Here is a 16156-nt window from a genome sequence, read left to right as displayed (position 1 = left end):
TTGGTTGAAAATGTATCTTTTTTTTATGCAAATTCAAATATTTGGTTAAAATTTGATATTTTTCGTTTAGAAATTAAACTGGTTGTTTGAAAATTTATGAACTTTCTGAAAAAATTGTCCTTTTTGTGGAAAATTAATGTTTATGGTGGAAAATTCATCTTTTTGGTATAAAATTGCCTATTCCAGTTGATGAAAAATTTTTAGTTGAAAAATTATCTCGTTGAAAATTTAACAATTTGGATGAAAATGTCTTTTTTAATTGAAAGTCAACTATTTCGTTGAGAATGAGCTATTATTTGATTGAAAATTCCTTTCTTTTTTGTTTGTAGAAAGGCATTTTTTTGTTGAAAATTTATTTATGCTTTGGTTTAAAATTATCTTGTTCTTAAAAAAAAAAAAAAAAAAAAAAAAAATACAAATTCATCTCTTTGATTGAACATTCATTTTTTGACTAAAATTTTGATTATTTAGGTTCTGGTTGACACATTTTTTTAGTGAAAATTAATTTTTTGTTCTTGGAAATTCAACTATTTCAGTTGAAGATTCATTGTTTTACTTGAAAACTCAGCTTTTTGGTTAAAAATTTAACTATTCCAGTTGAAGATTCATCATTTTAGTTGAAAAATTATCACTTTTGTTGAAAATTGAACTTTTTTTTCTTGAAAATCCGTTATTTTTTGTTGAAAATTAACTTTCTTAACTAAAAGCTTAACTATTCCATTTTTTGCTAAAAATTGATAATTTTAGTGCAAAATTTAAATATTTGATTCAAAATTAATTTACTTTGCAATTTGTTTAAAATTAAAAACGTGAGCTAAGCGCATCTTTCGCGCTATTTTAGCTAGTTTAAAACGTAACTGGAAAGAGCTTTTTTTCTTCAAACTGATAATGTACTCATTTGAATTTAAAAAATTTCTAAAACGATAAACGATATATCTGCTTTATTTCTATCATTTACAAGACTCATCAGTCGGGAGATAAATATGTATAAGCAGTAGATTTGTAACAATTTAAAACTTTATTACAAATTCCCGAACGTCGTATTCAGTGAATTTAATATTCGTTCACTGAAAGTTTGGACGAAATAATTATATTATTTCAGTTCAATTTTCATCAGAGAAAATTGAGATTTTATCAATTTCGAAGCGATTTTCAGTGAAGGAATATATAATGGCATAAGAAGAACTAAATTCAAAATCATGATCTATTAGCACCGACCAGCGAGAATCCGCATACGGCACTGATCCACACAGGTTGAAAATTCTTCAACCAGAGGAGCACATTGCAAAGCCTGTTTGGGATGATCTTCATAGCATTTGGCTATCTTCTTGCTATTCTCGATGCAAGGTGTCAGAACATTACCGCATCCACTCTTATCTGTAGAAAAAAAAAGAAAAAAATATTTGTGAAAAATCACAAACTTAAGGTATAGATTTTTGAAACGATAGGGAGTCAAACAAATTATTAGTACATGGAATAAAAAAACTTTTAAACTTAGAGCACAAATAATTTCAAACAAATACTTATTATGGTTCTGAGTTTTTTTTATCATTGTTCTGTCATCGTGATGAAGAAACTGTACAACTGCATTTTTATCAAAAAATGAGTCTCATTAGGTTGATACGTTATTAAAAGTCTAAATTAACTATGATAATCATTATTAAAAATTAAAATTAACGCTCGAGATAATTAGGTCTTGATTAGCACGTCTACAGCGATTTTCGAGAATTCCTGATGAAGAAACAATACACCTACAGGGTGTCTAGCGATTTTTAGAAACACAGGTCAAGGTCATTTCCAGGTTTTCCAGGTCAAGAATTTAAAATTTTCCAGGTCTCCGTTTTTTACACCAAACAATGAAATAAACGTTTGTCATACATTTAAAAAATGAGCCATTTCACTTTTTATTGGCCAGAAATGTCTAAAGAATGCCGAATCGTAAATAAACAAATTCTTAATTTTTTGCGAACATGAGTCGTCTTTGTGAAATCTTTAGGAATATTTTTAAATCTTTGTAATGTGTTTTAAATCATTGAAATCTTTGTGAAATCTTTGTGAAATCTTTGTGAAGTATTACAAACCTTAGTGAAAGCTTGAAATTTCGATGAAATCTTTGAGGCAATTTTTGACATTTTTCAAAGCTTTTGTAAAATCTTTAAAATTCTTGAAATCTTTGTGAACTCTTTCTTTAATCTTTTGTATTCGTTTAAAATCACTGGAAAATTTGAAATATTTGTGAAATTTTCCAGTGATTTGTTGTAACCGTTTAAAATCACTGGAATATTTGAAATATTTGTTAAATCTTTTGAAATCTTATAAAAAATGTTGATATCCTTTAAAATATTTAAAATGTTTTTAAATATTTAAAATCTGTTGTGCTGTACCCTTATTGAAATCTTTCAAGTCCTTGAAACCTTTCAAATCTACGAAAACTTTGTGAAATTTTTTTAAATCTTTATAAAATCTTTGAAATATTTTTGAAATGTTTCTTTAATCTTTGTTCGTGTAATCTTATCTGTTCGTTTGAAATTATTGAAATCCTTTCAAATCTTCTCAAATTTGTTGAAACCTTTTGAAATCATTAAACATCTTTTAAATGTTTTGAAATCTTTGAAATCTGGTGTACTGTGCCAATGTTGGAATCTTTGAAATCCTTTAAATCTTTAAAGTTTTAAAATGTTTGTGAAACTGCTGTGAAATCTTCATATGAAATCTGTTGTACACTCAAAAACCGAGTGGTCAACCCCTCGAAAAATCCCCTTGTATGGCCATGGCTTATTCCAATTCTGAAACTGAATTAACATCGAAATTTTAAACTAATAATTTTTATCATTTCTAAGTTGAACACCTCAACAAAAAGTGCCTTGAAATATCTTTATTTATTCTGTAATAAACAAAAGATAAATGATATCTTGACGAATAAAAAAAATTTAGCAGCAAGATTTTTTCTAAACGAGGCAATAAAAACTCTAAACTCATAATAGGCTAAACAATTTCAATTACTCTTCGCATTTCGATCAAATTACTGTTTTAAAAGAAAAGACAAAAAAAGAAGAATTAAAATTCAAGCTTTTCGTTTGAAAAAAAAACATTTAGAGGTTCCGTAAGCCTCATTTATTTCCCATCAGAAAAAAGATGTTTTTGTACATTTTATTTAGAATCGCCAATATTAGGTCAATCGAGTTGTCACTCAAAATTTCTTTTCATAATTAGATGTAAAACTCAAAGGAATTATTACTTTATAAATATCACCCACACCAGTCTGTTTTATAGGGTCCCGAAGACTCCCGTAAGTGAAAAACTGAGTTTTGCGAGTTTTTTTGCGCTAATTATCATCTTTTGAGGTTTTTTCAAATACAAATTGTTGTAATAAATGAAATACTACTTTCTAATGATAATTAGATGCTTAAGTTAATTAGACTAGATTGAGGAAATAATCAATTAAATTTAACAGAAATAATTGTTTAAACAATTTATGATTATTTATAGATATATTCTCTTAGAATCATGCTAGAAAAATGCAGTTTTTTAATCAAATTTTTCACTTTTGGTATAATTTTAAATTAGAGTGAGGTAATTATGAATTCAAGTTATCAAACGTAATTGTTTAAAAGAATTTATTATTATTTCGAATAATATTCTGTTTCTATAGAGTTAAAAAGTGGTGGTTTATTTCTGAAATGTTCAACTTTTTGTCCACTTTTCACTGAGAGCAATGTAAATAATTAATGCAATAAAAAATAAAATTTTTAAATAAATTATTATTGTTCATATCCATCTTCTCCTATATTAATGCTAGACATTTCCGATTTTTTAAACCATTTTTGTCTTTTTGCCCATTTTTTACTTAGTGAGATAATTAATGTAATTTAATATACATAATCGCTTATAAAACTTATTATTGTTTATAACTGTCTTCTCTTAGAGTAATTCAAGAAAGTTGCGGGTTTTTCTGAAATTTTCAGCTTTTCTTTGAATTTATAATTATGAAAAAATAATAAATACTGATATTTATAGTAGTTTAAAGGAAAAGACTCTCAGTTACTACTCCAAGGATAATTTACATTTAACATGCTTCAAACAAAACATTTAAAGACTTTCAAATATCTGTTTTATTTCAGAAAAATATACTTATTTACAAAAATTAAAAAGATTGCTTAAAAAATTACTCCCTCTGTTATTTATTTATTATTTTTTCAGAACTAAAAAGCCAAAGTAAAGTTAAAATTTTCAGAAAACCCCACAAATTTCTAGCAATCAACTAAGAGAAGATAGTTATTCACAATAATAAATTCTTTAAAAAATTATGGTAACTTGCATTAAATAATACCTCACAAGAGAAAAAGTTTTCAAAGCGTGAAAAACGAAAAAAAACGCAAATTTCTAGCAATTATTTAAACGAAAATCGTTATCAACAATAATAATCTATTAAAAGAATTGTATTGGTTAAATTTCATTAATTTTTACCTCGCTGTAAATAAAAAGGGACAAAAATTGAATATTTCAGAAAAAAACCGCAACTTTATAGCATTATTCATGGAAAATATTATTAAAAATACAAGTACATTGTTTAAAAAATTATTTTTGTCAGCTTGAATTAATTAATAACTCACTCTTAATTGAAAAGTGGAAATTTAGAGAGAAAAACTGCAACTGTATTGGATTATACTAAGATAATATTATTATAAATCATAATAAATTGTTTCAACAATGAGTTCTGTTAACTTCAATTGACTAGCCTGGCTCTGAATGAAAAGCTGTTGAAAAATTCGAAAAGAACGGGACTTTCTAACTCAATTCTAAGAGATAATTCCTAAAAAAAATAATAAATTGTTTAGGAAATGTATGTAAACATCTATCAGTAGAAAGTAGTATATTATTTATTAGAAATAATTTGTTATTAAAAAACCACAAAAATCATCATTGAAGCTAAAAGCTCACAAAACCCAATTTTTCACTTATGGGGTTTTTTTGGGACCCTATAAACAGAATTATGGGGGTATTATTATTACAATATTAAGTCATTTCCCTTTCAAGGTAATATTTAAAAAGTAATAATTCTGGACCCAAGGGTAGCTCTGAACTATATATCCTTTTAAAAAAGCACATCTACATTTGAATTATTTTTAAATGAAATTAATTATAGTTGGATAACATTATAATAATTATCAATTACCATAAATGTATACGAATATTAATCATACATTATTAAACTTTTAAACACCATAATAACCTGTAGTGATGTTATAAAAAACGGTATTTTTAAGAATTTAAAATAATTCCTAAGATTTTTATTTTTTAATTCTAAGAAAATTTGTGAAATATTGTTGTAAAAATATAAAGAGTACATTTTTAATTAGTATTTTCTATTGATATTCATTAAGTTAAGATTTTTACAAATACAACAAATGAAAATGCAAACGTTAGGTCATAGTATATTAAAATTGCATGCAATTTTAAATTATTATTCTGACATAATTGTAAACAATAAAAAGTAATATTTTAATCATTTAAAATTTTTAAATCCTGGCCCACGCGCCTTATTTTTAAATCAATTTTTTTTTCATTAGACTTCTTACTTGAGAATTCGAATTTTCAAGATTAAAAATGAAAAACTTAAATTTTGATTGTTCTGCAATTATAAATATAATAATAATTTATCTGTACAGTTTTTTAATTTATTTTGTTTTTATGCTAAGATTTGAATAATCAAATTGATTAATTTTGTATAAATGATGTACTTTTTATTAACAAAACTAATATTAAATAATTATTAATACTAAATTTTTCTATTTCATAGTATCTATTAAATAATATAATGTAAAAGAAAACCAAGGAAATTATTTTTGATAATTGGCCAAACTTAATATCATAACTTCAACGTAACCTAAAACTGTTGAAATAGTTAAGCTTATGTGAAATATAATTATTTTTGAATACAAATTTTATTCCACTGAAAACACTAACACATTCCGAAATTCTTCACGCTTGTAAGTTTTATTATTTTAAACAAAGATCATTAATCTAATGCTTTTAATTCAAAAACACAAGTCTCATGTGAAACACACAAAACTAAACCTAAAGTTCTTGATAAGTTGTGAATATCCTGTGAAATCTAATAATTTCACAGGATTCAAATTTATAAAGCTTCTTCGGATTCTATTTTTATTTTAAAAGACCAATTTTTCGCGTAAAAAAACAACACAACCTAAAATTCTTCAAATTTAATTAATTAATTTTTCAATTGCTGAAATATTCTAAATCTTGTTAAAATTCTAATGATCTTCGTTTTAAAACACCAATGTTTGGTGTAAAAAAGTTTCTTCATCAGGTTAGTATCTGATTTTTCTGTTAAATTACGAACGAAAAACCATAACTTACTTCAAGAAATTAAAGATAAATCTGGAAATGGTGAGGATCCAAAATTTATATATTGCACAATGATATTCAGAGACCTATGGACTTAAAACTTATTCTACAAATTTGTATTAATTTCACACTAAGAATTAACATTTTTTATTCTTAATTTAATCATTTTTTTATTCTTAAATACGTAGATTCTTCAGAGATTTAAAAATGTTTGCCAAGGTTTTATAGTTTAAAAAATATCAGTTTTGTCTTTTATTGTTTAAGACATTTTAATACTAAACTTAGTTTCTAAAATAGTAAAAAGCTGTAATCTAATAGTTTGATATTCGAAAAATACAAATTGAATCTCCATCAAAGATTAAAAAAAAGGCTTAGTCGATTTTCCAAAATTAAAAGGGAAACACGAAAATGATATCGTTTTTTCAAGCAATGGACAGGAAGGGAAGTTAATTAATTTGGAGTTAGGAACAATCGAATGCCAGGATATTTCCTCAGAGTGTCTACCAGACGATTTAAAATTGCTGGTAAATTTGTTATTTTTCCGAGCTTCTTTTTCAAATTCTAATATCCTATCTCAGATTTTTAATTCTTTTCGAAAACTCTGTGTTTAGTGTCAGAATTATATTTATTTTCGAAAATTCTCTGTCCCAAATCAGAATAATAATTTTTGTTCGAAAATTGCCCGTTCCAAGTAAAATTTTTTATTCTTTTGGAATATTCTTTGTTCTAAGTCGAAATTACAATTCTTCTGAGAAATTTCCTCTTTCAAGTCAGAATTATAATTGTTTTAGCAAGTTACTTTTTTTCAGATCTAAATGATAATTTTGGTTCGAAAATTCTATGATTCAATACAGAATTAAATACATTAATTCGGAAAATATCCCGTTCAAACACAAAATTATAATTTTTTTCGAAAATACACTCTTCCAAGTCAGACTTTTATTTGTTATATTTATTTTTTAAAATCAGGTACAACTAAGAATTTTAATTCTTTTGGATAATTTCCTGAACCAACTGAAAGTTTTGATTCTTTTCAAAAATTCCCTGTTCAAAGTCAGAACTATAATAATTCTTTTAGAAAATGTTCCAAATCACAATTACAGTCTTATATTCTGACTTTAAAAGTGATATCTTCCTCTTTTTAATTACAAAAAAAATATATTTACAATTTCAGATCAATTCTAGCTTACGATTTTGAACGTACACAGGATTTTAAAATTCCAAATATATTAAAAAAATTGTGGACATCAATGCCCGGTTTTCACAGACAGGTAGACACTCCGTTTTTATTTAAATTCTTTTAAATTGACTAAAGGGGATCAATTGGCATTTGGTGGAATTCCAAAAATCAAAATTTACACTCAACTGATTGAAGAAAATTTCACACAGAATGCCGTTAGTGGATCATTAATTGTTAATAAATATTTTAATTGAATATTGTTAATTAGTAAATCGTTATTTATTATGAGGATAAATATCTATGGGTAAAATTCCAAAAAATGATCGTAAGATTGGATTAATAACAAACTAAGAAAGGGAAGTATCCGCAATTTTTACACGGGTTTACACAAATCTAAGAGCATCAAATTTGTTTTTATGTCTTACAAATAGGCGGACTTAAGACTGATTTAGACTCCGGAGCGTGAGTTGGATCTAAAAGAAATAATATTTTTTAGATTATTATTCTACGCTATTGGGATTGAAAAATTAGAACCTGAAGTCCAAAATTAAAAATTAAAAAACCTTAGGGTGACAAGATAGCTTGATCGAAAATTCAGGACATTATCCCACTTCTCCTTCTCTTCAACATCTAATTTCCCTACATCTAAGACAATTTAACTAAAGGCGCGTTATTTAAAAAACAGGAATTCCCTAATTTTCATCGATGATTTTTTCTTGCCCCGTTTTTTATTTTCCCTGAATGTTATAAATTTTTCTTTCAGGTTAAATTTTCAAACAAAGAAATTAATGTTCAACCAAAAAAATTAATTTGTAGCCAGTGAGATTAATTTTCTACCAAAAAGATGAATTTTTAACAAAATACATGAATTGTCAACAAGACATTAAATTTTTAACAAAAGAACCAAATGAATTTTGAACCAAATATTTAAATGTTTAACTAAAAAAGATCAATTTTAGACCAAAAATTCAATAGTTTAAAGTTCAATAAAAAAAAATTAATTTTAAACAAAATAGTTAAATTTTCAATCACAGTGATTAATTTCCAAGTAAAATGATGAATCTTCAACTGAAATAGTGGAATTTTATACCAAAAAGGTTAACTTTCAACTAAAATGATGGATCTTTAACAGGAATGTTTTTTTAAATCAAAGAAGAAAGCAAGAAGATTAATTTTCTACCAAAATATACGAATTTCAACAAAATAAATAAAATTTCGACTAAATTGATGGAATATTTAAGTTAAATTTTTAATAAAAAATTTAATTTGCGACAAAAAAAAAGAATTTTTAACATAACAGTTGAGTTTATCAAGCCAAAGAGATTAATTTTCTATAAAAATGACGAATCTTCAACCAAAGAATTGAATAGTCAACAAAAGAGTTTGACTTTCAACAAAGTAATAGAATTTTCAACCAAAAATGATTAAAATTTGAAATCAAAAACATTAAAATTGAACGAAAAAGTACAAATTTTTAATTCAGAAAGATTTGACAGATAAAATAAAAGAAATGTCAATCAAACTGTTGAATTTTTCAAGAAAAAAATTAATTTACAACCAAGACGATTATATATCAACAAAATACACGAATTTTCAATCAAACAGTTAAAATGTCCAATAAAAAGGATCAATTTTAAACCAAAAATAAAATAGTTAAACTTTAATTTTAAAAATTAATTTCCAACAAGAAAAAAAAATATAAATTGTCAACTAAATGATGAAATCTAGCAATAGAAATCTACTTTTACTAATTTTAAACAAAATATCCTAACATTTCTATGTTTTTCCAGGTATATAAAAATTATCTGACAATTTCAGGTTTTATAGGTGAATACACACCCTGAATAAAAATCGCTAATTTTGGTTTTCGGGTATTAAAAATCAAGACAAAGCACAAAATGTCATACAATCGACACATAGATACTAAAACAGGACATGTCCTGATAAATCAGGACTTCTGGTCACCCTAAAAAAGTAGATCTATCTTAAGCAGGTTATCCACTCAAATCCTGAAAAAAATGCCCTGGAATTTCCAAGGAGGTTACTTTTATCCACAAAGAGATGAATTTTCAACCAAGTTGTTGAATTTTTATTTAAAAAAATATAAATTTACGACCAAACTGGAATAATGACATTTTCAACAAACAAAAACAACTTATTTTCCAAAAATAGTCCTATTTTAATCAAAGTAATGAATTTTCAATTGAAATGATGAATCTTCAACAGGCATATTTGAACGTTTAACAAAATAATTAAATTTTTAACTAAAATTATGAGTCTGCAATTGAAACCCTTAAATTTTCAACCATCAAGATTTTCTTAATAAAAAAATATATTTTCAACAAAATACATAAATTTCCAACTAACAAGGATAAATTTTGAACCAAAAATGGAATGTAGTTAAATTTTCGGTTAAAAAAATAATATTTAGCCAAAAAGATCAATTTTAAACTAAAATGATAGATTATTTAACTGGAATAGTTTTATTTTCAGAGAAGAAAATTAATTACAAAAAAAAAAAGATTTGTCAACAAAATAATTCAATTTTCAACGGGAATAGTTAAGTAGCTGGAAATAAAAATTGCTAACAAAAAAAAATTCTACGCAATAGTTAAATTTTCAATTAAAATTATGAATCTTAAAATAGAATAGTTGAATTTTTAAATAAAATGATGAGTCTGTACAATTGAAACAGTTGAATTTTCCACCATGAAGATTAATTTTTTAGTAAAGAAGGTAAAACAAGTTTCCAATTAACATGATGAATCTGCAACAACAAAATTAATTGTATACAAAAAGAGTTTAAATTTTAACCGAGTTCTTGAATTTGAATTTAAAAACAAAGATGAATTCTCAAAGAAAATTTTACTTTAATACAAAATTACTTTTAATAAAGAAGATTAATTTTCAATCAAATACTTCAACTTTCAGCTAAAAATATATAAATTAAATTTTCAGGTACAAAAATAACACTCTCAAAAAAATTTCCTGATATTTCCAAGTTTTTCCAGGCATATAAAATTTCCCTGACTTCCAGGTTTTTCCGGCAAGAAGACACCCTGGGTTTTTGTACCAGGGTGGCCGTTTTAATCGAAGAAAAAATTCCCGGTCCGCAAACTTTTTTCACGGCCAATAAAAATTAAAAAATCAAACTGTATCCTAAACATTTTTCGATATAAAGTCATAAACAATAAACAACACATTAAAGTATTCAAAGTGGAACAGTTGAATTCCAATCTTTTAAAATTGAAGTTTAAGAGTTTTTCAATTCAAAAATGGTAATGCAAATGAACTGCAAAATTTATAATTTTTATAAATTATAGAGTTCCACGTTAACATTTTCAATAGTCTAAATTAAAGAATCAAGCAATGTTCTTTAAAAATTTTCAAAATTATATTATTTCAAGTAATTTTAAGTAAGACCCATTTAAAAATTGAAAAAGAATTTTCTAACTTAGCAGTTCTTAAATTAAAAGTTAAATTATTTTTATTTTAAATATTCTAGGAAACCTTTAAAAGCTTTAAGATTTTATTTCAAAATCTTGAGAAATTTAGAAGTGGTTTACAATTTTTCAAAATTCAAAATAATTTTTGGATTTTTTTTCGGAAATTTGAAATATATTTCAAAATGAATTCAATTTTTTCTATAACTTTTAGAAAATCCTGTAAATTAAAAAAATTGAATTTAAATTCATAAATAATAATAGGAAAATTATTATTTGTAAAAATATTAGAGTAATTTTAAGAGCTATTTAGAAGTTTTAAAAAGATTCGAATTAAATTTAGAACTTGAAATAATTTGAAATACTTACAGCCGAATTTAAAATAATATGTAGATTTTTGCATATTTCCAACAAAAAATTAAGAATTTTTTAAATAATTGTAAAAGACTTCGAAAGAATAAAAAAATGTCGTGAGATTCTTTGGAAAATTGAAAATTATTTTTCAATTTGAAAAATTATTGTAACAGAAAATTTAAGAAGATTTTAAGAGATTTCAAAAATTATCGAAGAAGAACAAGGAATATTTTAAGGATTTTTTTATATTTGCAGGATTTTCAAAAATTGTAGGAAAATTTCGATTAATTTTAAAATATGTTTGAAAGTTCTGAAAAAATTTTAACACACTTAGTTTAAATTACTTTTAAAAGTTCTTCAAAAATCTAAAGAATCAAATCTTTCTGTGTAAAACAATTCAAATTCAAAATTTTTTCCTTTTATGTATTTGATTTTAATTTAAGAATTTTCAGATTTGAACGTTAAAACTGAAACGGTTTCAATTTGAAAGTCTTAGTGGTTAAACAAATGTGAACGTGTGACTAAAAGTTTATAAACTATTTTCAACTTAAAAATAACTTCATAATAATATATTCTTAATTAAAGTCTTTAATTAAAATTAAAATATTGTTTCAGTCTAAAATATTCAATTTTTAACCTATTCAATTTGAAATTTTTAATTAAAAAAAAAGATTAATTATTGAATATTCAGTAATATTTGAATTTTTATCTGAGACAAGTATATTGAAACCAAATAATTAAAAGTAAAGAATCTTTAACTGAATAGCTTGACATATAGAAAGCCTGGAATCGATAAAATTTTTAAGAGCCTTTAAACTTTGAACGTTAGAATTTTAATTCTTGTATTTGAAAAATGCTTAATTTGTAAGTGAAATTTTTTTATTTTGATGTACAATTTACAAGTGAACATTTGTAGAAAAAAATGAGTAATTTTAAGAGATATTTAGGAGTTTTAAAAATATTAAAAATTATCATGCAAATTTTAGAAAGTTTTCTTAAAATCTTTTAGAACCTTTTTTGAAAATTTTGTTTTAATCTTTGAAAATTTTTTTAAATATTCTCTTAAAATAATTTTTAAAAATGAAAACTTATTTTTACTTTTTCTATGAATCTTAGGAAAATATTTTTATTCTTTTGAAGCCTTTCACAATTCTTGAAAATAATCTAATTTTTTTGTTTAAAATCTACAATAATCTACATTTTGTTTTATATTAGGCTATCATTTCCAGTTTGAATCTTTTCAAAACTTCTATGTATCTCTTAAAATTACTCAATTTTTTTTTCTGAAAATAATAAGTGTTAATTTGTTATTTATGCGTCAAAATATAACAATTTTACTTATAAATTGAATATTTTTAAATAGAAAAATTAAAATTGTAACGCTCAAAGTTTAAAAGTTCTGCAAAAATCAAAAGATTCAAAGCTTTCTGTGTAAAAGAATTCAGTTTAAAATTGTTTTCTTTTAAATATTTGGTTTCAATTTACGCATCTTAAATGAACAGTGAAATATTGCTAAATATTAACTACTTATTTTTTTTCTACATTAAGAAATTTCAAATTAAATGGGATAAAAATTAAATAACTTAGACTCACAATATTTTGAATTTAATAAAAACCTTTAATTATGACTATATTATTATGAATTTATTTTCAAATTGAAAATAGTAAAACGCACTTTCACATTTTATAATGGCTAAAAAATGAACAGAAATAATATGTTATTAAATTTATTAAATTTTATTTAAAAAATAATATAAAGGAAGACCTGAAACTCTGAATTAAAAATACATTATTGCTAAGTCAGGAAAATTATTATTTAAAAATAAAATTATCGGAATAAATGATATATTAATTTCAATTCTTATCAAGTCTTATGTGCTTGAAGTTCTGAACGTTCAAATGAACAAAATTTTTTACTGATGATTTTGTAATCCAAAAAAGTGTGAAATGTTTGTTTATTTTCAGTGGAAATAATTTATTATTGGAAAAGAATTATAATGCATATTTGAAGTTACAGGTGGACCAATATTTATGGGAAAATAGAAATGTGGAAACATTTTTCGTTCATTTGAAAGTTCGGAACTTCAGGTGCATTCAAGACTTTCGAATTGAAACAGTTACAATCTGGAAATTCTAAAATTTTGAACGGATCTAGAATTGCTTGATCAAATCAATTGAGTAAAGATCCATTTTAGAAATTATTTATTTATTTATATTTACAGTTGATGAAATTAAACTGTTTTTATCAAAAAATTTCAACTTCAAATACTTTAAATTTTTAATTGTTTAAATCTTAAAAACTGCACTTTAATTATTTCAAAAACTGTTAAAATCGAACTTTGGAAATTTTTTCTTCAGACAATTCGTAAAATTCCCGGTTTCCCTGTCCGGCGGCCACCTGGTTTTTTATTTAAAAATCTTCAATTTTAAAAACTTATAATTTTTGTTAACCTTAAAAACTGCATTTTAAAATTCTTTAAATTAAAGTATATGCTTAAAAATTAAAAAGGAACATTTTTGAAGTGAAAGATTTTCGAATTAAGCATTCTAAACTAAATGATATAATAACTCATAAGTTAACAATTAAATTATTTAAAAAACGGTTGAAATCAAAGTTGGATAACATTTTTATTTGAAAGATTTTGTAAAATTCCCAGTAAAAAAATAAATTCACTGTCGTTTTCCCGGTTTTCCCCGGTCTCATAAAATTTTCGGTTTTCCAGGTTTCCCGGTCCAGCGGCCACCCTGTTCGTACTGCTAATAATTTTGTAACTATAAGAGTCCCTGGCCTGTCAGTATAGGAAAAATAAGATGAATAATCAATAAAAATTAATTTACCATCGGTGAACTCGGCAACGGCCTTCTTGTATTCGCACTCCAGAATGTTATTAATCTGCTCGTGTTTCTTCTCCAAATTAAGAACACGTTTCTTCCAATACTCATCCTGCTCGTCGAGCTCGGCCTCCTTTTGCTTCTGCATTTGAATAGCAGATATAGTATATTCTGGATAATAATATGATGGATACCCACTAGGCGGCCCACCACCCGGAGGAAGAGGTGCTACACCTCCTTCGGGAGATACCGGTTTCACCCTCTGACTTTGACTCGGAACTCTTACATCCTCAGGAACACTCGATGTTTCTTGAAGACCCTGCTTTAATCTCTGTACGATCGCATTGGAAACCTGGATTACACCTTCACCCTCATCCTCGTTGGTCACTGTTAGCTTATGCGCACTTTGACTAGCACCCATTTTTTTATTTTCAAATTTTACCTTCCCTTCCCGTCACTGAACAACTTTTTTTAGAAACCTCTCTTCTTCATCAAATAGGACGTAACCTATTTTGACAGAAGAAAAACTTTATTGACCAATGTCCAACTGCTTTTGGAGGTTCTCCAAATTCTAAAGGGAAATTTTTTGGAAACTTCGGTTAATAGGAAGTTATATAAATATCATAATACATACTACTATACATGTTAAAAATTCATTTGGTTAGCGCCTCAAAACACAAAATTTCATAGAGAAGAGACCGAGTGAAGAATTTCCTTTTAGGTTAAGTTACCTTTCTTACGGATCGCACCATTTTTGATAGTTTGGCGAATCAAGACACATATATGAAAGAATGGCGCTGAATTGATTGGTAAATACGACATTTAAAAATGGAATGTCAAAAAAAACAGTGTTTTAAGTTTTAACATACATCATGTATGTAACGACAGTGACGAACGCAACGTTACGCATGTAAGACACGTGTGTGTAGTGTGGTGGCTATTTTTTGAGGTTATATTATTGATATTTTGGTAGGACGTTTTAGATTTTTGTATATAATAAAAATAATAAGATACAAAAGTACAAAAAAATAATGGCCCAAGGGAAGTTGAAAATAAAAACCAAAGCTCTGCCTTCAACGAAAAAGAATGCTCACAAGAAAAAAAAGGGCGCAGCTAGTCAACGAAGAGGCAGTAAGTTTTATTTTATATTTTTAATCCTGGAATAATTCAATTATATATTTGGTTTGTATCTGAGACATAGATTGAAACATCAGCTCAAATAGCGTGGAATGAACAGAGATTTTGACACACTGGAATCTATGTTCATACTGTCTGATATTGTTAGTTTTTTTCTCGAAAATTCGTCCTTGCGCTAAAATCAGTCTATTTTTATTTTCACAGTTAAATGTTAATACTGGATTATGAATTTCTAATTAAACAATGAAGTTAAGAACAATTTCTTGAATTGCATAAAAAAATATTTATTTAAAGCATAAATTATTATAAGTAGGTATTCAAAATATTTGTAGGAAGAAAACGCATCCTAAAAACTATTTTAAATTATTTAAAATTAAAATTCTGAAAATTTGAAGATAAAACTTTTCTTTCTTATCACAGAATTGTTTTTAGAGTTGAAAAAATTTGGGTGTGTACTCAAATCCTGGAAAAAAGCTCTGACCATTCTGAATTTTTCTCTAAAGTCAACGAAATTCAATAATAATTTTCACAATTTTTTATTTTATCTTATGCTTAAAATCCAGTGCATATTTAGGTAAATTTATTGTGGCTACTGTATTAAATTAGATTGAAACCAATTCAAAATCCTAACTTTTGAAGTAAAAATATTACATTTTCAACAAAACAGACGAATTTCTAACCAAATAGTTAATTTTTAAACCCAAAAGATTAATTTTCTACAAAAAGGACGATTTTTCAACAAAATACATAAATTCTGAACCAAATAGTTGAATTTTCAACTAAAAAGGATCAATTTTCAAAGAAATTGTTGATCTTCAAACATAAAAAAAAGTTTTCAAAC

At 25.2% G+C, this 16156-nt stretch overlaps 2 protein-coding genes across 6 annotated transcripts in view; one reads left to right on the top strand and one right to left on the bottom strand.

Annotated features, from left to right (window-relative positions):
• Positions 1-928: 928 nt before the first annotated feature.
• LOC117182299 (MICOS complex subunit mic25a) lies at positions 929-15028 on the bottom strand. Of its 4 annotated transcripts, none has more exons than XM_033375436.1 (4): positions 14910-15028; positions 14185-14685; positions 7975-8022; positions 929-1377 (listed from the first exon to the last, which is right to left on the bottom strand). In XM_033375436.1, exons 2-4 carry the CDS (start codon positions 14597-14599, stop codon positions 1208-1210), a joined length of 633 nt encoding a protein of 210 aa, XP_033231327.1. In that variant the 5' UTR covers positions 14600-14685; positions 14910-15028; the 3' UTR covers positions 929-1207. The 4 variants fall into 4 exon arrangements, with proteins under 4 accessions (XP_033231327.1, XP_033231326.1, XP_033231325.1 ...); XM_033375435.1 differs by lacking the exon at positions 14910-15028 and adding an exon at positions 14813-14905; XM_033375434.1 differs by lacking the exon at positions 14910-15028 and having other exon boundaries at positions 14185-14805.
• Positions 14914-16156, top strand: part of LOC117182300 — a 132191-nt gene continuing 130948 nt past the window's right edge. The window contains exon 1 of one of the 2 annotated variants that reach the window (XM_033375439.1): positions 14914-15309. In XM_033375439.1, the coding sequence (XP_033231330.1) occupies positions 15210-15309 (100 nt within the window). In that variant the 5' untranslated portion in view covers positions 14914-15209. The remainder of the gene's footprint in view (positions 15310-16156) is intronic. The other variant, XM_033375438.1, reaches the window with a different exon arrangement.

The sequence above is a fragment of the Belonocnema kinseyi genome, chromosome 10 (genome assembly GCF_010883055.1).
Source record: "Belonocnema kinseyi isolate 2016_QV_RU_SX_M_011 chromosome 10, B_treatae_v1, whole genome shotgun sequence".
In the NCBI taxonomy this organism is placed as follows: Eukaryota; Metazoa; Arthropoda; class Insecta; order Hymenoptera; family Cynipidae; genus Belonocnema; species Belonocnema kinseyi.
The sequence above is the reverse complement of the archived record's forward strand: the minus strand, read 5'-3'. Positions and strand labels throughout refer to the sequence as shown.

What these genes read in the sequence shown, in the direction of transcription:
- LOC117182299 (XM_033375436.1), bottom strand. Translation starts at nt 14,599, where the DNA reads ATGGGTGCTAGTCAAAGTGCGCATAAGCTAACAGTGACCAACGAGGAT. An exon ending in CGTTGCCGAGTTCACCGATG is followed by an intron (nt 8,023 to 14,184) that starts GTAAATTAATTT and finishes TATTTCTTTTAG; the next exon opens with ATCCAACTCACGCTCCGGAG. An exon ending in AGTCTTAAGTCCGCCTATTT is followed by an intron (nt 1,378 to 7,974) that starts GTAAGACATAAA and finishes TTTTTTCTACAG; the next exon opens with ATAAGAGTGGATGCGGTAAT.